Raw genomic sequence first — 18,735 nt, forward strand, 5'->3', positions numbered from 1 at the left:
TATAATAAAATAATCAAAATAAAAATTAATTACTTTATAAAATATGCATCGTAGAAAGTCAAAATGATGCACTTAAAAAAATACAAAAAAATGCTTTAGGTAAGAATGTGGGCGTGGATGTACATGTCAAATAGATTAATTGGTTAAAGTATTAAAGGTGATATCCAAGACATGAAATTAAATCGTTCCATATTGTATAAGACTATAAATATAATGAAAACCAAGAGATAACTTGGGCTGGAAATTCGAACTCTTTTCGGATTTTTTGCCTTATGAAACTCTTGAAGAAATTGCCTCTCACGAAGTGGTAAATGATGATAGCGTTGTGGATGAGTTCTTTTGGAATGGAACACTGAATGGTGGCTTCTTAATTGGGCCAGCTATCAATATTTTGTGCAACGCTGAGCAACCAAATGAAGACCAAAAGAAGGCATGGAGTTTTATTTGGAAAGCTAAAGTTCCCCAGAGAATTCGTATGTTCCTGTGGCTAGCTGTTCAGGATCGTTTAATGACGAATGTTAATCGATTCATTCGCAAGCTCACTATAGATCCAAGATGTCAGGTGTGTGGGGAGTGAGGAAAATACGAGCCATATCTTGAGAAGTTGTATGGCTGCTAGATCAGTTTGGTACAAATTGGGCTGGAATATGAATGATTTGAATGATAGTCAGCCTTGTAAAGAGTGGCTTATGAGAAATATAGATGTGCTTGGGGAGGGAGGCTCTGAGCATAAAGCAATGGTCTTTGCTACCACAATTTGGTGGCTATGGAAATGGAGGAATGCTAGGTGTTTTGCAGATGAGCCAAGTATCCCAATTGACCAAGTAGCTTTCATTTTTACTCGGGTTGGTGATTTGAGAAGAGCCTTCGATAGGCCTATTACTACCATGGGCAGCATTATGAAGCCGAGAGTTTAGAGACTTATTCGATGGGACTACCCAAATGTGGGTTGGGTACGATTGAATACAACGGGGCAGCTAAAGGTAACCCAGGCAAAGCTGGTGCGGGTGGCCTTATTAGAGATCACAATGGTACGGTTTTTGAAGTCTTTGCTACCAGTTGCGGAGTTTGTACTAATACCAAAGCAGAGCTGATTGGAGTGCTTCGTGGACTTGCTATAGCTTGGAATGGGGGTCATCGCAAAATTCAACTTTCGGTTGACTCCGAGGTGGTTGTTCGTATGTTGTTGGAGGATGTTCCTCCTCACTCTCCTTATATTCATATCATCCGTAAATGTCAATCACTTATCTTGCGTCAGGGTTGGGATGTGTTGGTGGAACACTGCTATAGGGAAGCTAATCAAGCAGCGGATTGGTTGGCCAACTATGATGTCAATTCTGATCAAAAGTTGGTGGTTTTTTCAGCGGTCTCTCGGGATCTTCGTGCCGTTTTATTGGAGGATTTGAGTGGAGTGGCTCGGGCGAGACTTGTTCCCTCTCATAGGGCTTGAAGTTGTAGCCGTGGAGTCTTTTAATTTTCTTTTTGCTTTTGTTTTCTTTGGTTTGTTTCAGTTTGTTTTTAGCTTGTGTGTTTGTTTTGTTTAGGAGCCCTGCTCCTCTCTTTCACCAAAAAAAAAAAAAAAAAAAAATGAAAACCAAGAGTATATGCACTAATAATCTAATAATAAACCATGAAAAGAAGTATACAAGAAAAGCAAAGGCAAAATTAAATACAAATTGTTTACTTGTTTACAAGTTATACAAGAAGACAGGAGTAAATAGATTACAACAAGAGATTTCGCATTTAATCATCAATCATTTCCTAAGAGAGCACAAAATAAAGTTAACCAAAATTACACCCCACTAATTTTATGATCTTCAATGATGAGCAACCTCCTTAGCTCCTTCAGCAATAAAAGGATCGGCACCCATGTTAGGAGGGAAGAACACAGGCGGCATGGAATTAACATTAACATTCATAGGATAAACGCGGTACTCAATATCCAATTCTCTGAAGATCTTTACACATTCTTCTATCAATTGAGCGCGTCTTACCCATCTTTCTCCCATGTCTTGATGGTTCATTCTGTGTGTCACCCATATTGCTATCCTCAACATGTATAGATTTTCAGCGTCTTTCACAACTATCATCGGGTCTGGATACCAGTGTTCCTTCTTGTTCACAATGTAGCTGCACAAAAAATTATAAGAATAATTAGCATACTTTGTAAGTTCTAAGGTAGATTATATAAACTACAAAAACAAATTTAAGCTTCGATAACAAATTTTATTTACCTAGTTATTCTTTGTCTAATAAGTGTAACTTTCTCTGGGGGAGTAGCAACATGAAGGCAAAATTCGACAGCATCTCCCATATCAGGGCTACGATAGTAGTTATGAATGGGCTTCGATATAAGAATGTAGTTCGGATACATGATCTTTTGGTTGTCGTATCTTAAGAAAACTGTGGTTAAAATGTTCATCTCTTCCACAACCATCTGCAAATGAGGAAATGGATGTTGATTAAAAAAAATTAATGCATTGTAGACATGAATATTAAGCAAGTTGATATATTTCTAGTGTTTATTTATACCTGAACTCCATCGATCTCACAACGATCACCAACATCGAAGGGGTGTATAACAAACAAGAAGATGATGGACTCAAAGACATTCTTACAAGTGTTACCAAAAACAAAAGCCACAACAACAAGTTGAGAGCTTAGGAATAAGATGGACTTTGAAGGTATGATGTTAAGCACGATTACAGCAATCAGAATTATGATTACGCTCACTAAAACATCCACCATCTTGTGTAGCTTGTTAACCGCTGTTTTCGTGTCACTAAGAGTTAAAGCCAGAGCTCTTCGTTCACGAAATGCATTAACCTGTGAATGAAGTTGATTGTAAGAAGATACGATGAAATTTAATTGTCACAAAACTTTAAGCAATTGATAATAAGGCCTAGGGGTTTTATTAGTGAGTGTTCTTACCACCCAATTCTTCAATGCCGACTTGCTTATTCTTCCAGCTTCAGAAGCTCCTTCAAAAAGACTCATTGTTTTAAATGCCTCGTCTTCTTGCATGAATCGCATAAGGTCATTCAAATATATGTGCCTGATATTACATTCATATACAGGTAAGATTTTAACCAACTAAACTAAGCTACTGTACATTGATGTGGACTACATCAAGGAACTATTTAGTTCATGATTTTGTTAAAGGGGGAACTAATTAATAAAAGAAACAAGTAATGAGGAACCAATTAATGTAGAGAAAATATAAAGAACACTAGAAATTTTAAGCAACTTCTTATATATGGTACTTACCTAGACCTTGGTCTAGCAACATTGCGGAATATTTTCTTTGCTGCAGCTTTAGCCTCAACCTCGCTCCTAATTTGTGTCGTGGACTCGTCTTCATGAGTCGTATTAGTATTCTCTATACGTTCATCTAATGTAGTCAAAAAGCCGTGTCTTACAATTCTTATCAATCGTTTCATATTCCAAGCAGAGACATTTTTTTGGTTTAGCCTATGCAACCGATCAATTGGTATACCTTCGTCATGATACTTCCTACCAATTGGCCCTGAAAGGCCTACACTTTGTCTCACGGGACTCTTGATGGGTTGTGACACGGTCCCTGTCCCGAGAGTCTTACTGTTCTGGCTATATAGATGCTGCAAACTTACAGTTGCACTCTTACTTCTTTCGAGAACAGATGCTTTAAGGTCAATTGGAATATTGATCCCGGCATTTTGTAGCATTTGTACCTCGGCCAATGCCCTTTCCTCTTCTTCTCGAGCACTTCTTAAGTCGAACAAAGGAGGGGCTGAAAGTGTCTCGATCACAAATTGATTGAACAATGACTCTTGAATCCTATCAAAGAACGCGTTCACATGGAACGTCGATGCACAAACCTTAACCATTAAGGTCTTTAACAGCCATAGAACAGCACCCCCTTCACATATGACCAAGAGTTTTGTGACAGTCTTAAGAGGCTTACTCGTAGCTCGAGTTGCAACTTTATTGTCAAAAATGCAATGCCAAGTTAAGATAAGAAGTCCTAACCAGATAACATTTTGGACCGCCTTCTTCAAACCATATACAAAGTACAAAACCCGCTTCCTAAGCAAGAAATTCCTCTCAATGAAGAACACAAGAACTTTAATCACCCAACCCGAAACCAACCTCCCGGAAATGAGTGAAAACCCAAAAACTTCCCATTTCCACAACTTTAGCCTCCATATAGATTTATGCCTTAAAACAGGAATAACAAGGCTACAAACTAAAGAACCTATCAAAATAACAAGGCTCACCCATTCAAGAATAAGTAAGGTACTAATTTGTCCTCTTTTGTACTCCTCTGGAAGGTCATCCTCCAAGAAAGGATCCTCCTCCTCCTCATCACCCATCGACGATTTCCCAAGCAAACCCGACTTATTATTATCATTGTTGTGGTTGTTGCTGTTGCTGTTGCTGTTGTTCAAGATTTGGCCCGACTTTGGTATAACCCCTGACGCGGACCTTTGATCAAATGGAGTAGGAGGAGGATCCATAAGCCTAGACCTCGTCTTAGCTATGGAAACCGTACTACTCATCTTCCTCGACGAAGAATTTGATGTACACCTTATAACCTCATTCAAATCATCCCCTCTATCATGATTACTACTACTGTTAGCATTGTTCATCATCTCCCTCTCCTTTGAGTTAGCATTGTTAGAATTGTTGTTCGAATTTCTAGATCTCCTCCTATGAACACTCACCCCACCACCCCCCATAACTCTCGTTGTTGACCCAATTTCTTCATCATAAACATCATGGTGACTATTATTCCCATGATGATCACCCGCCTTTGAGGAGGAGGCATCATCATTATTGTCGTCGTCATCATCATCAACCTCAGATGAAGATTGCCTTATCATATTCGGGTGGTTGTCCGGATTAAACGACTCTTGGAACGAAACACGTGTCTCCCTCGACGCAGCATCCATGTTATTATTGCTACTAATACTATTGCTACGGGTGTTCAACATTGGGGTTAACTTATTTCCATTACCATTAACAATATCCGGACTTTGAATATCGCTTCGATAACTCAAACTCTGCCTCGATAAACAATCAGGAGGCAAAGGTGGTAAGCCTTGTAATACTTGTCGTCGAATACTATGATTGTCATGATGTGAATTCATATATTGTTGTTGTTGCTGTTGTTGCAGTTGTTGTTGCTGTTGCTGCTGCTGTTGTTGTTGTTGTTGGCGTCTTAGATGATCCTCTTCCATGTCTACCTCATCTATGTCGATATCTACCGACAATTCTCCGGACATGTTATGTCGTCGTTGTAGGCCTTGTAGCTCTTGTTCTTGCTCCAAGAACTTACCTATCAATGAATCCGAAGGCGACAAAGTGGGGTCGTCCATGGCTGCTTGTCTGAAGGAGAATTCTGCCATGGTGGAAAAGGTAGGACGTCCAATTTTATTCTCTTCACCTTCCTTATGATACAAAGAGGTAATATTACCATTATTAAAAGTTGTATTGCTTTGTATAATGTTGTCTGAGGAGTCGACTTTTACGATGACTTGGTGGTCACCTGGAGGGGTAGAGGTCATAGGATGATGACCTGAACAATCATCGTGTTCGTCGTGGCAGTGATGATGATGAGGAGGAGGAGGGAGGATGGGGTGATGTTCACCAATGGAGGGAGAAGAAGAAGAGGAGATGTTTTGACAGCTATGGCGTTTGAAAGGTAAGGATATTGATTTTCTTAAGGAAAACTCCATTTTTAGAAAACAAATTCTATGCCTATAATTACAAGAAAATACAAGTGGGTTAAAATTTCATAGGACAGGTAAGATAGATTGTGTTTGCTAAATTTGGGGAAAATATAGTTGAAATTAAAAAAAGATTTTAGGAATTTAGGAGTTTTTATTTTTGTATTTGGGATGTTTGTAATATAATTTGTGGTTGGGGAAATGTGGTTGTAGGCTGATTTTATGTTTATGTAAAGAAATGCATGAGATTCTTGAGTTTTCTGGGTAATAAGAAAGGGAATTAAGAGATAATCTAAAAGATGTGTATATATAATAATAGTTTAATTACATTTTTGTACCAATACTTATTTTGAATTATTTTAACATAATAAGAAATAGCTGTATAATTTGCACCAAAAAAAGAAGAGATTAGCAGTAAATGAATAAATTACTGAGGAACAGAATCAACCAGCTAGGTAGCTAGCATTGGTAATTTGAAACTGATTCCAAAATTAACGCTTGTCTCATTGTTATTTCACACCCTTTTTTTTTTTTTTAATAACCAAATCAAGTTCTTTATTTTTCGGTGTTACGTTTACATATGATTATAGGTAGATCAATTTACAGCTTGACCAACATTACTAGATACAAAAGCAGAGGTCCATATGTTGAATGAATTGAATATAACTAGCTACATCCTAATTTTATTTTAAAGGTTTTGTATTTGAATTATAACTTAACGTGAGATGAAGGATGTAGAGCTAAAAGCACAGTGTACATGTGAAAGAGAGAGGAAATAGTTGGCGGGCTGATTATGATACTAATGGTTTTTTGGTGAATCATTGTTTTTCATTTATTTGGCGGGAAAAAGCAGGGGGTGTTGAACAGAACATGACATATCACGTGAATCTGTAGTTGACCTTGACAAAGAGCTGCAAGAAAGACACCAACTACCTAGATTTTCTTCGGAGTTATTTTTCATCATAGAAAAAACAGGCACGGCTCATGTGAGTATGAAATCAATGTTATACTTTCTCCATACTAATTTTAATAGGAGAGAGATAGAGGGGAACAAAAATAGTGACTCATGCAATACGAAGAGAGAAAAAAAGAAAATAGGTACAAATAAGAAAAAGTTGCGATATTTGTAAAACTTCCTAGAATAATAGGAGGAAATGTATTATGTATTTAGGTGTATGGATATTAGTGGTTTGAGCCGAGCCGAGATCAACCTTGGGTTGCAAAGCTTAGCTCATATTACTTGCATTGAGCTTCTATACCAGAGTCTTGAGCTTTCAAGAATTTGATTGTCAGGTTCAGCTTACCTCTAAACTACGCTAATCTTAAAAGAATTATATTAAGATGATATAACACTAACAAATTACGATAACGTTAGGCTACACCCATGCCACTTATTATTCACATTCGAGTCATTCCACCACAAAGAATTAGTCTGCTTCATAATCCATGAGTCGCACATTGTGTTCAAAATCGATGTATGTACAATATATAACAAGTATCATATACAGAATAACTAAATGTTGAAAGCTAAAAACAGAAAACTGGAATGGCCATCTTTAATAGAAAATTTCAGTAATTTGTCATTTCTTCATCTGGCCGTAGAAGGTTTTAACAAAGTTACAAAAAACTAACTCATTATGCCCCTTCTCTATGGATGCAGATTGTAGACGGGGGACAAACGCAATAGTGTGGGCAATAGTATAAAGAATATGGTTTACTTCTTAGGTGACATAAAAGCAACCCTAGAGTAGTTGTATATGCCGTATTGACAAATCACTGTACACTATAAGATGGGCAAAAAGCATATGCAGAATGACCTAGGCAATTAGAAAATTAGTACAGAGGAGTTAATACTCAATGCAGCAGAAAATCTTGCTGTGATTTAGTGATGACCTCTTCTGAGAGCTGAGAAGAATCCGCCACCACCATGTTTGTCTTTCTGACCTTCGGCACTTGCAACCTGTTCCAATACAGCCAATTTAGACAGGAGAGTCCAAAACAAATAACGTACACTAGCAACCACTAACAGCATCAATTCACTTGTAGTCCGAGTTTTCCCATATTCAACATTACTGGCATCAGAACTCTTTTGCATTTTCCTCTCTCTTTTCCCTCATCTCCTTTTCCTTTTCTAAACACAGCCTCTTAACTTACTTTTTGCCATATGTTAGGAAAAATAATATTTCATACGAAGTAGTAAATAAGAAATTATGATCCAGATCAGTCCTACCCAATCAATTGCAAGGATTAATAGATATAGCATGACTATGAGCGGTCTTTCAAGTGAAAACATTGCAGAAATTTCAAGTGCAAAAGTGCAGCTATACTTTATCAATTGCTACGAGAAAGTAATTCTACCTCTTTGGCTATCTGCTGCAGAATTGGTATGATCTCAGAAAAGTCAGGTCTCGTCCGAGGATCTTGCTGCCAGCATCTTTCAAGCAGCTCAACAAGTTTGGGATGACAGTTCTTCGGCATAGTAGGTCTTAAGCCCTGATCACAATTAACAGACAATCTTAACCAGGTTTTCCAACTTCTAAAAGTTGTAAGAAACTGAAAAGTTAGAAAAGCAGAGGATTGTAAAAGGGAAAAACAAAACAAAACAATGGTGTTGGCATATCAGAAAACTTTTTACTCCTATTACTTCAACAATCTACCTCCCACTTCCTAAGCCCAGTAGTTGCACCGTGCAAACCTTATTGTATGCTTATAATGATGGTAAAAGTTATGTTTACCTTCTGAACTACTCCAACAGCTGCTTGTAATGGGGTTAAGTATTCATATGGAAGCTGCGCAAAAAACATTGTTAAATTTCAGTCAAGCAGGAAATTGAACAAGCTGTAGTGTTTTATAATTCAACAAAAAGATGCAGCAGAAATAAAGAATGCACACCTTCCCTGTCAGTAACTCCCACAGTACAATAGCAAAACTGAAGACATCAGCTTTGTGATCATAAGGCTTGTGTTCAATAACCTTCAATAATATAAGAAGTTAGAACAATGCAAAAATAACAAACACTGATCATAAGAAACGCGGTTTTATCAAAAAAATGACCAATTCCCAATTGCCTTAATTCATGTAATTTTCTTTTCTTACAGTACCCATCACATGCCCCTACTTTTCTCGTAAATTATGCGAGGTGAACCAAAAAGAAATTGTGCAACTAAAATAGAAACGAGAGAAGTATATCATAAGCTTAACATTGGCTAGGCTGCAAGAAAAACTTAAAATTTAATCTCTATCCATAACGGCACAGTTGACCTCTTTAAGCATTATCATAAATATTATATTTAGCAGTATCGTAAATATTATATTTGACTTCCCAACCAACACCCCTCCCCCCAACCCAAAAAAAAAAGGTAAAAATGTAATATAAACAACTTTCAGTGTCCATACTGTCCAAGACAGAGACAAACCTCTGGAGCCATCCACCGGTAAGTTCCAGTTTCAGCTGTCATAACACCAGTTTGAGCCTTTACTCTTGCCACTCCAAAATCTGCAACTTTTACTACCTGCAGCACAAATATTTTAGTTATAAATATGCTCACATGCCAATAAAAAAGAAAAATGCCAATGGATGCATAAAATTAGACTCTGAACAAAAGCCAAGTGCAAACCAGTGCAAGTAATAGCAAGTGAAATTACCAATTTACCATAAACTGAACAATTATTACTTTTCAAGATAAAACTATAGGGCTCAAAAGTATACTTCGTATCACATTAGAACCAGGTCTAGTTAGTAGTTACAACCTCACAACTCACATAGGTATCATGTATTAAAAGTAAAAAAAAAAAAAATTAAATAATACTCTCTGCAAGAATCTACCACAATACTAGCATGACAAAAATAAAATGTCATCATTCATTCTACCCTCTCCCACAAACCAAACTAGGGTTGGGTTAAGGTTCAGGATCATATTACTCCACAATATTATTATCTGCTTAGGTGAATTAACCTTGTAATTACTATGTAGATGCATATACTTCAAGGCATAGCACCTTCTGGCTACATGAAACGATCACTAATGGCCCTTATCATGAACCAAAGCTATGTATACATAGCGCTCCAAAGTCAGTATCTTTAACCCTATGCACATCCAAGGTGTCCTCCACAAGAAGCACTTGTAATTGTCGGGCAATCTAGCATTCACTCACTAGATTAACGTATGCCAGACGCCACACCTAGCAAAAGTAGTAGTAAAAAAAGCCATTAATCTTAGGATTTTCCAATTTAAGGCGGACAACGAAGCAAGTTCGACGTGAGTCATGGTCATGCAGTTTTAAAAGTGGCAATTCCGTGGTGTAGGAACAAATAACTCACAAGCAATATAATTCCAGAGCAGAGTTTGCAATTCAAAACATAGCAGCAAAAATGAGAATTGCGTGCACATCACAACTCGCACCAAGAAAATTGCTAGAACCACCGCTACACAGAAACAGTCAACGGCTATCACAGGGATCCAAACAGCCAAAACAAACACTCCATAAAAATTTCAATCTAGCATATTTAAGAAAAAAAACTTAAGAGCGTAATATTCTGCTGTAAAAATCTCAACTCAGAGCAGCCCAACACTCTTTTCTTTTATTTTATGCCATTTTTTTAAAAAGCTTGCTTTCTACAAGTGAAAATATTCAGATCTTGAATCTTAACTAAGAACGCAGCTAGTCCTCCTTAAATTTCATGCACTTTTAATGGGGAACTGCATTTCTGGTTAGGTAGAAGCGTAGAACACTCAAAAAATGATGCTAACTCAGAAAAAATCAGCTGATAAAATAATGGGTACTCGTGCTGTCATACATAATATAATCACACATGCATATAATTTCATAGTTCCAGGAGGGACTAGCAAGTTCAGAATTAAGTTAATCAAAGAAGAAAAAAAAGTCAAATTAAGCTTATTATAGAGTTACAAACAGTAAAGTCCAGTGTAGTTGGCAGTCTTGGCACAAAATACACTCCTATCAGCTGGTAGCTACTATCAACTTCAAACTAGTATTAAAGCAACAGAAGAAAATTTCTGTTGGGGGTGTCTTAAAGTACAAAATAGAACTGGAATAATTAATATAGATGTAGGAACTACTAAAACTCTAAGTTACAGGATCAAAGAAATTCAATACTAATATTTGCTAGCCGTAAAAAGTACACATTAAGTATCATTACTAATAATATAACTGTAAACATTTGTACTTTTTTTAAAAAAAAAAAAATACCTCATTTTCATCCATTAAAAGATTGGCAGCCTTCAAATCCCTGTGGATAATATGATTCTGATGCAAATAGTTCATTCCTTTGGAAACATCAATTGCTACTTTCAGCAGAGATGGAAGCTTGAATGTTCCCTTATGCTTGTGCAAATAGTCATAAACACTTCCACCCGACATAAATTCTGAGCATAAAACCAAGGAAAAAGAATATATTCAAGCTTTGAAACAAATAAATGAACCATAAGAAAAGAGGATGAAGTACATTAATAAAAGTGAAAAGTACAATTATAGTCAAAAGTTAGAGAGAGAAAGTGGAAAAAAGTACAAGGCATGTGCAAAATTCAAGGGTAATGTAGGAAGTATAATGAATAAAATAACAAAAATGAGGGTATAATGGTCTTTACATACTATCCAAAAATGGAAACAGGAACAACATTTTGGATCTCCAAAATAGGAAAACAGGAACTATATTTTGGGACGGAGGGAGTACAATACATAGCCAATAAGCAACATTTAATACCATTATGATTGTTTATCAGGCAGACCTAGTGATCTGCTACAAACTCTACCGATAATTTTTAACCCTCTTTTTACAATGCTAAATATGTACAGCTTCTATAAGGGAACTAAAAAGCTTATACAGTACAAAATCCCAGATTTAAGTTACAGAGTAAAGCTCAAGATATGTTCACATGTTACCTGTGACAATGCACAAACTTGGAGGTTTTGTACAAGCACCAATAAACTGAACAACATTTTTATGGCGAACTTTCCTGCAACATGACACAAAATTCTGCTCAAAAATAGTGAGAAGGAAATCTAGGAAGACAGCCAAAATTAAACACTTCATTTCATCAACAGAACACGCATAGATAACAGAAAACATCTTTAACCAGAGCCAAGTCAAGAATCAATACTAAGTTCAACTATCCAAGGCACCGTAGGCTCAGACTACTACTATTCTTAACAGATTACAAACAAGATATCAGTACTCTAACAATCAGCAAAATCAACTAAAAGAACTCAACGAACCCTCATCATTATAAGCAGAAAATGAGGTTATATTAAGTCTTTAGAAAATGCCGTACATTGAAAGGAAAAACAAGTCAGAAGCGCAATCCCAAATACGCAGGAATTTAAGAGCTAAAAATCACCTCATGATATACACTTCCTGACCAAACTCTTTCTGCAAATCTGTATTAAGACGCTCAGGCTTCAAAACCTTAATTGCAACATCCTGACTGCAGTAAGTACCTTTATACCTATACAAATAAATAACAAGTAAGCAACTATAATAGACAAAGCACTAATACAACCAACAAAAAATTCTAACTTACAAATCACCATATGATCCAGCAGCAACTTTATTCTCAAATTTCAAAAGTCTAGGATCAATTTCCCAAACATCAGTTCCATCATTTGGTATAGCCACGTAATCATTTGGTATCACCACATGATCTTCACTAGCTTCATTTGGGGATTGCTCTTGCTCATCCATAGGAGATGATGATTGCTGACTGCGCCAAGATGAATTCTGCAAAGCCAGAAAGCACCCTGTGGTTAAACAAAGAACAACAAAACAAAAAAGAGTCGTTTCCAACAAACATTAGACAACCCCTATTTCAGAAGATAAAAATACAAGTCTGAGAGCTATGTTCTTCTCAACTGAGATAAAATCAGAACTACAATTTGATAAACAGATTTAGAAACTAGAAAATGACCAAGATTGGGTGGTAGACTGGTGGAGTTGGTGGTTATTAGTGAGAAATTTGACATATACAAAGGTCAAGAATTTTGACATACACAAATGTCAAGAATTCCAAGGTTCCAAAATAGTCATTGATAGCATGAAGAAGAGTAGTATAGACATGAAGCATGTCACCTTGTCAAGTTATCAACAGCTAGACTAAACGATAGAAATATAAAAGCAATACAATTACCTCAATTCTTTTAAGTTCTTTTTCCAAAGCAGACCTGAGCCTCAGTGTCTCCTAAAAAATAGGATACGAAGACGTTAATGTCAAATTTTGAGCTCATTGGAGGAGCATCTCATATAACACATCCCAAAAGATAACACAATTCAGCTTGGGTCAAGGGAGACAAAGAAAAATGAGTGATGAAGAAGGCAGCCCATGTATTCTGGAATACCATGAGGTATTCATTAAGAGTTATAGTATCACTAATCAAAAGGTTTTATAGTAATGGTGACAAAATTATAATACTATGGAGCAAAATAAACAGGCCTAACACTGCATAAATTATAGCTATTACTGAATGTTAGAGTACAACATTGCCACATTGGTAAAGTTCAGTGATAGAATATTAATGATAGAGGACATGTGGAGGGTTGACAAAAGATTTTCGTATTACAATTGCATTACATTAAAGGTCTACATTAAGCCCCTTTCTTCTTGCAACGGTTCTAGATAAAGTAACCTAACCAATTCAAGATAAGGTTCCATGGTGTACGTTGTTTGCGGAAGATATTGTTTCAGTAGATGAAACTAAAGATGGGGTTAATGCCAAATTGGAGCAATAGAGGCAAAGGTAAGAGTCTAGAGGGTTTAAGCTAAGTCGGAGTAAGACCGAATATTTGGTATGCCGGTTTGGTACTCACGAGGGATAAGCGATGATGTGCTGAGTTTGGATGGAAAGGGCTTGACCATGAGTGAATGTTCTAAAAATCTTACGTCGGTCAAGAAATATGGTGACATTGATCAAGGCATGGCACACACGATTAAGTCAGGGTTAAACGGAGAGCGGACATGAAAGTGTTATGTGACCGAATCATTCCCTTACAGTTGAACGAAAAATTCTCCAAGACTGCCATAAAACAAGTGTTGCTCTATAGTATGGGCTTTCAAAAAGGAACACATTAAAAAGATAGAGGTTACAAAAATGCGCATGTTAAGGTGGATGTGCAAGAACAATCTAAGAAATAGAATCAGGCATTGCAGACAAACTAAGAAAAAGTCGTCTGCGTTGGTTTGGGCATGCAAGCCTTGTACTGGTATGAAGAGTGGAAGGGTGGGACCATGGAAGGATTAAATAAGGGAGAGGGAGGCCAAAAATGATTTGGATGGAAGGAATTAGGAAGGATATGAAGTATATAGATTTTGCATGAGGATGAGGCATTGGATCGTAACGGATGGAGAAGGAAAATTCTTGTTGATAACTACACGTAATAATCATTTTTGGTTCATTAAGTCGACCCTCAGTTATGGGATTAAGACTTTGATTGATTGGTTGACGGATTTCAGTGACAAGATTAATGGAGCAAGCACTCCAAATTCCAAAAATCTGCCCTTGAAACTCTCAAAACACAATCACTTTTAAGAGCCTTGTGCACTACAGTGACTATTTTATTGAAGAACCATAATAAAATAACAATCACTATTAAGGGTTTATATTTTTCGAATTAATAATACACTTTTAAGATAGCAAACTAAACATATCTATATTGATCTATCAAAAAACGTTCCTATTACATTGCTTGTTGCATCCATCACATTACATTCTCCTTCAATCAAAAGAAACTCATTTTATGTCATTCACAATTTCACATAGACACATGTCAAATGATACAAACATTGTTAGTGGAGGATCTCACTTTATATCACACATTTCACATAGACATTATTTTTTTAAAACAAGATATAACAATGATTATTAATAGGAAATTTTAGAAAATAACACCACAAAAAACCTCAAAAATGGATTATAACACCACAAAAAATAAAACTCTTATTATAACACCACAAAAAAACCCAAAATTTTGATTTCACCACCTGGTAACAGATTTTGGGATGAAATCCGTTAGTGGGGTCATAATAGACACGTGTCAAATGCTTATTGGTTTTTTAAAAATATTTAATAAAAAAAAAAGAAAAAAATACCCTAACCCCAAACACAATCAACCCCACCACCAGCACCACCAGCTGCCCTCAGCCTAACCCACCCAAGCAGCCGACACCCCCTACCCTCACTAAAACCGCCGGAATCATCCCAACCACCCTTTCCCCCCTTCCTCCTCCTCGAAAACCACCCCTTTCCTCCATAATCGAGGTTGCAATGTTGCGGTTGGTGATGTTGAGGGGTTTGCGTGGGTTGGAGAAGTGCGTGAGGGTGTTTGGTGGTTACGAGGGCGGCTGTGGTGTTGTTGATGTTGTGAGGCTAGGCGGGCTGGGTAGGTGGTGGTTTTCAGGGAAGGGGAAGTGGTTTTCGGGGAGGGAGAAAGGGGGATTTTCGAAGAGGGGGAAGGCAAGGATGGGTGGTGGGCTGATGTCGCCGGTTTTGGTGGAGGCAGGGGTGCCGACGACAGGTGGCGTGGTGGTAGGGCTGGCTGGGTTAGGGAATAGTTTTTTTTTTTTTAATTTCTCTTTTTCTTGTTTTTCATTTAATATTTTAAACCAATAGGTTATTGACACGTGTCAATTAACGGCCCCACTAACGAATACTATCTAAAAATCCGTTAAGTGGTGGTCAAATCAAATTTTGGGGTCTTTTGTGGTGTTATAATAAAACTTTTTTTTTGTGGTGTTATAATCAAATTTTGGGTTTTTTTGTGGTGTTATTTTCTAAAATTTCCTTATTAAAAAGATAAGTTATAGAATAAGAATCCCACCATGAATTTCACGTATAAAGTCACAACTATTGTCCATATAACAATTTTACAAAAACACTAATCAAGGATTCACATACAACACAACACAATAGCTCCCTCCCCATCCCCTCTTCAAAAAGTAATAAACAAAGATGACTAAAATTTCCATAATCAAGGCCAGCTTAACTGTATGAATATAAAGATATAGATGAGAGTACCTCATACGGCCAACCATCAACAACAAAAACATCTAAAGAGTAACCATCTGTGGTAGAAAAGGCATGTGCTTCCTGAATATTCAACCCAACATCGGCCAGTAGGGATGTTAACTGCAATGATTAGAACACCAAATAACAGACAAACATAAATTTTGAGAAACAGATTCCATAGTATAAGCCTATAAGGAAATAATCACACCTGCCACAGTTATTGAGATCACAAAACAAAACAAAAAAAATCATCTAACACCACCATATGTTTTTTACGGATAATATAATATTAGTTCTATGATAATGTCTCATTGTATAACTCAATAATCTTATGCCAGTGCAAATAAACACGTGAAACACTAACCTGACTAAGAAGTTTTGGTTTGTCATCTGTGGAAAATGTGATCTCATGCATGGGCCTACAAAGTCATCAACTTGAATTGTAAGTATCAATGTACAATATGAAAAGGAATGCATAAGGAACAGCAACCACAAGTATATAAGTGCTAAAGGAGCAATTATGCAATACATGAACTCTACTACACACAATTAGATATCAAATGGGTGAGGAGGATGGCATTATAACATCCTTACAAACTGGATTAATACCATCCAGCAATAGCTTATCAAGCCCTACATATTGAAGGAAAAAAGAAGGGTCCCGGTATGAGTGCCAGAACAAAGAGTCGTCTACTCATCTTAATAGCAGAATCCTTTTAGTCTATCAAGAATTTTCTTGATCATATACAGTTGACATCTCCTCCTTTGAGCAAGTGTCATATTAGAGTAGTCTGGATAGAGCCATTTTGCAGATAAGATCAACCTTTCAATGATACTCTGCCTGAAAATTCATTTCGATAACATTGCTCTATAACTAGAAGTGCCTCCCAGAGAACATAGTTTAAAGTCAAGCAGTATCTACACAAAAGAGAGAGAAACTTGAGAGAAGAAATCTCCCCAGAGGATCTCCAAAGGATAATTCCCTAGACATGGAATATATATTCACAAAAGTGTACACAATGAGGTGAAATTACGTCTAGCATTTACCGAAACAGCTTTGAAGTAGCATTTTCATCATCATCGTCTTCCTCGTCATCATGTGGTTTGTGTCCTTCAAGTGCAAGGGCCTCGAGATTAGGTGATGAGCCAAATGCAGGTGGTGGATGACTACAAACAAAATTTAAAAAAGGAGTGGAAGTTACATCAGCAATGCAATGAGCAAGATTGACATAATGGAAGGCCTTACTCAACAAAAACATAAAAATACACACCTTTTTCGAATTGAAGGAGAAGATTCTTGATCTTTATCTTCTGCATTCCCATCAGAAGTGGTAGCAACCTAATCAGAGCATAATCCATTAATGCATGCAAATTACCAAGGAATAACAGACTCACCAAATTGAATAACAGACAAATCAGTGAACATATTTCATTCGAGATTCTGAAATTGTTCCTCGGAAACTAAAATGCTTATGATGCAATTCATCAATGCTTACATTCGTATTACAAAACAACAAAATACCAATCATGCATAGAAAGCACACGAAATCGGATCTTAATTCTTTAACAACAACACCACCCACTTGATAATAAAATATAAATAAAACCGTGAAAGATCCTCAAACTTACAATAATAAACTCACTGAAACAGTCGTCAAGGAAAACATACACGATAATGCTGATCATCTCTAAATTCAACTACAAATTTCTCTAACACCTACACCTAACATCAACCTACAATAATCCGGATTCCAGAAACATCTTCAGAAAATAGGATACCTAAAATTTCAAAGTGGATAATCAAAATTAACACAATACATTACAGCACCATTAAAATCAATAAAATTATTAAAAAAATTGTGAAATTATGCAAACATTAAAACATGAAATTACTCTATAATAAACATAATTAAAATATAAAAAATTGGTAACCTGAACTAATCGCACGTCAAATGCAGGTCTATTCGCTGGATCATGAGCAAGATGCAATAATTTTTTGTGCAGTAAAACATCTTCAGCTCTCTCAACATTTACATCCAACGCATATCTACATTTTTCCACCAAAAATTAAAATCAATAAAAATTCCTCAAAAATCACACAGAATTAACCAAAAAATATAGAAAAAATAATAATTCAAAATTATAATCAAAAACCTAGCAGGAAGACGATGAAAGTGAGCCCAAAGTTCGTCGTCGAAAGAAGGAGGAGAAGATTCTGGATTGTTCGATTCCTTCAACCTTCGAAGAACCTCATTGTAAACCTCAAGTTTCTGGCGTTGCTGCCTAGAATTTTGCGCCGCCGTGGCAGACGCCGACGACGTCGTTTCCGCCGCCGCCGTCGCTGCCGCCCTGCTACTATTGCAACTACTCTCGTTATCTTCCATCACCATTTCCCTTTTCCTCTTACTCTCTCCTCCGATTTCGCTCTGAAACGTTAGAGAGAGAAAATCGGAAAAAAAAGTGAATTAAAAAAACTAAAATTCTCTCTCTTCTTTCTACCCTTTTATATCAATCTTAATTCCTCTTAATAATTGTGATTATATTAAGAAATGATGCAGATTTAGGTGATAATATAAAGAAAACAAAGGAAATAAGTATTTTTGTTTTCCTTTTATGTTAAGATTTTTGATAATAATGAAAAATAATTAGGATTTTGTTTAATTTTTCTCTCTCTAACCATGTAATGCTGTTCAAAAAAAAAGAACAAAGGATTTTAACGGTGTCGTAGTGGTGACCCAATCCGATGAAGAGCTGACGTGGATTATGCTTTAGAACTGATCCACTTGAAAAGGCATTAAATTAGCTAAATTTAATTAGTGTAATTAATTACTATTGAATTATTTGGTCAATATTTTTAAAAAAAATACTCCGTAAGATAATGTAGTCAAATTTAGGTATGATTAAACAAAAGTTTTTCGCATGTTTCCCTCTTCTTTTACTTAATTGACTACAAGAATTAGGGATTAGAATATTGTAATTTGTGACTAATGGAGTAGAGTCTAAATTAAGC

At 36.4% G+C, this 18,735-nt stretch overlaps 2 protein-coding genes across 2 annotated transcripts; both read right to left on the minus strand.

The window, feature by feature from the left end:
- Nucleotides 1–1,643: 1,643 nt before the first annotated feature.
- LOC145588376 (mechanosensitive ion channel protein 6-like) lies at nt 1,644–6,062 on the minus strand. The gene is made up of 5 exons (XM_081645021.1): nt 3,268–6,062; nt 2,932–3,055; nt 2,533–2,826; nt 2,235–2,437; nt 1,644–2,130 (listed from the first exon to the last, which is right to left on the minus strand). The coding sequence occupies exons 1-5, from the start codon at nt 5,715–5,717 to the stop codon at nt 1,818–1,820; spliced, it is 3,384 nt and encodes a 1,127-aa protein (XP_081501147.1). The 5' UTR covers nt 5,718–6,062; the 3' UTR covers nt 1,644–1,817.
- Nucleotides 6,063–7,263: 1,201 nt separating this feature from the next.
- LOC145590070 (serine/threonine-protein kinase STY46-like) lies at nt 7,264–18,404 on the minus strand. The gene is made up of 16 exons (XM_081646810.1): nt 17,880–18,404; nt 17,658–17,772; nt 16,997–17,064; nt 16,773–16,892; nt 16,090–16,144; nt 15,735–15,845; nt 12,854–12,904; nt 12,251–12,447; nt 12,068–12,175; nt 11,613–11,686; nt 10,920–11,095; nt 9,125–9,220; nt 8,601–8,681; nt 8,444–8,497; nt 8,067–8,201; nt 7,264–7,668 (listed from the first exon to the last, which is right to left on the minus strand). The coding sequence occupies exons 1-16, from the start codon at nt 18,113–18,115 to the stop codon at nt 7,591–7,593; spliced, it is 1,755 nt and encodes a 584-aa protein (XP_081502936.1). The 5' UTR covers nt 18,116–18,404; the 3' UTR covers nt 7,264–7,590.
- Between the last annotated feature and the right edge of the window lie 331 nt (nt 18,405–18,735).

This window comes from Chenopodium album, chromosome 17, assembly GCF_948465745.1.
Source record: "Chenopodium album chromosome 17, dcCheAlbu1.1, whole genome shotgun sequence".
NCBI lineage: Eukaryota > Viridiplantae > Streptophyta > Magnoliopsida > Caryophyllales > Amaranthaceae > Chenopodium > Chenopodium album.

What these genes read in the sequence shown, in the direction of transcription:
- LOC145590070 (XM_081646810.1), bottom strand. Translation starts at nt 18,115, where the DNA reads ATGGTGATGGAAGATAACGAGAGTAGTTGCAATAGTAGCAGGGCGGCA. An exon ending in TTTCATCGTCTTCCTGCTAG is followed by an intron (nt 17,773 to 17,879) that starts GTTTTTGATTAT and finishes GGAAAAATGTAG; the next exon opens with ATATGCGTTGGATGTAAATG. An exon ending in TTTTAATGGATGAAAATGAG is followed by an intron (nt 9,221 to 10,919) that starts GTATTTTTTTTT and finishes TTTGTGCTGCAG; the next exon opens with GTAGTAAAAGTTGCAGATTT.
- LOC145588376 (XM_081645021.1), bottom strand. Translation starts at nt 5,717, where the DNA reads ATGGAGTTTTCCTTAAGAAAATCAATATCCTTACCTTTCAAACGCCAT. An exon ending in GTTGCTAGACCAAGGTCTAG is followed by an intron (nt 3,056 to 3,267) that starts GTAAGTACCATA and finishes ATGTAATATCAG; the next exon opens with GCACATATATTTGAATGACC. An exon ending in GTGAGATCGATGGAGTTCAG is followed by an intron (nt 2,438 to 2,532) that starts GTATAAATAAAC and finishes CCTCATTTGCAG; the next exon opens with ATGGTTGTGGAAGAGATGAA.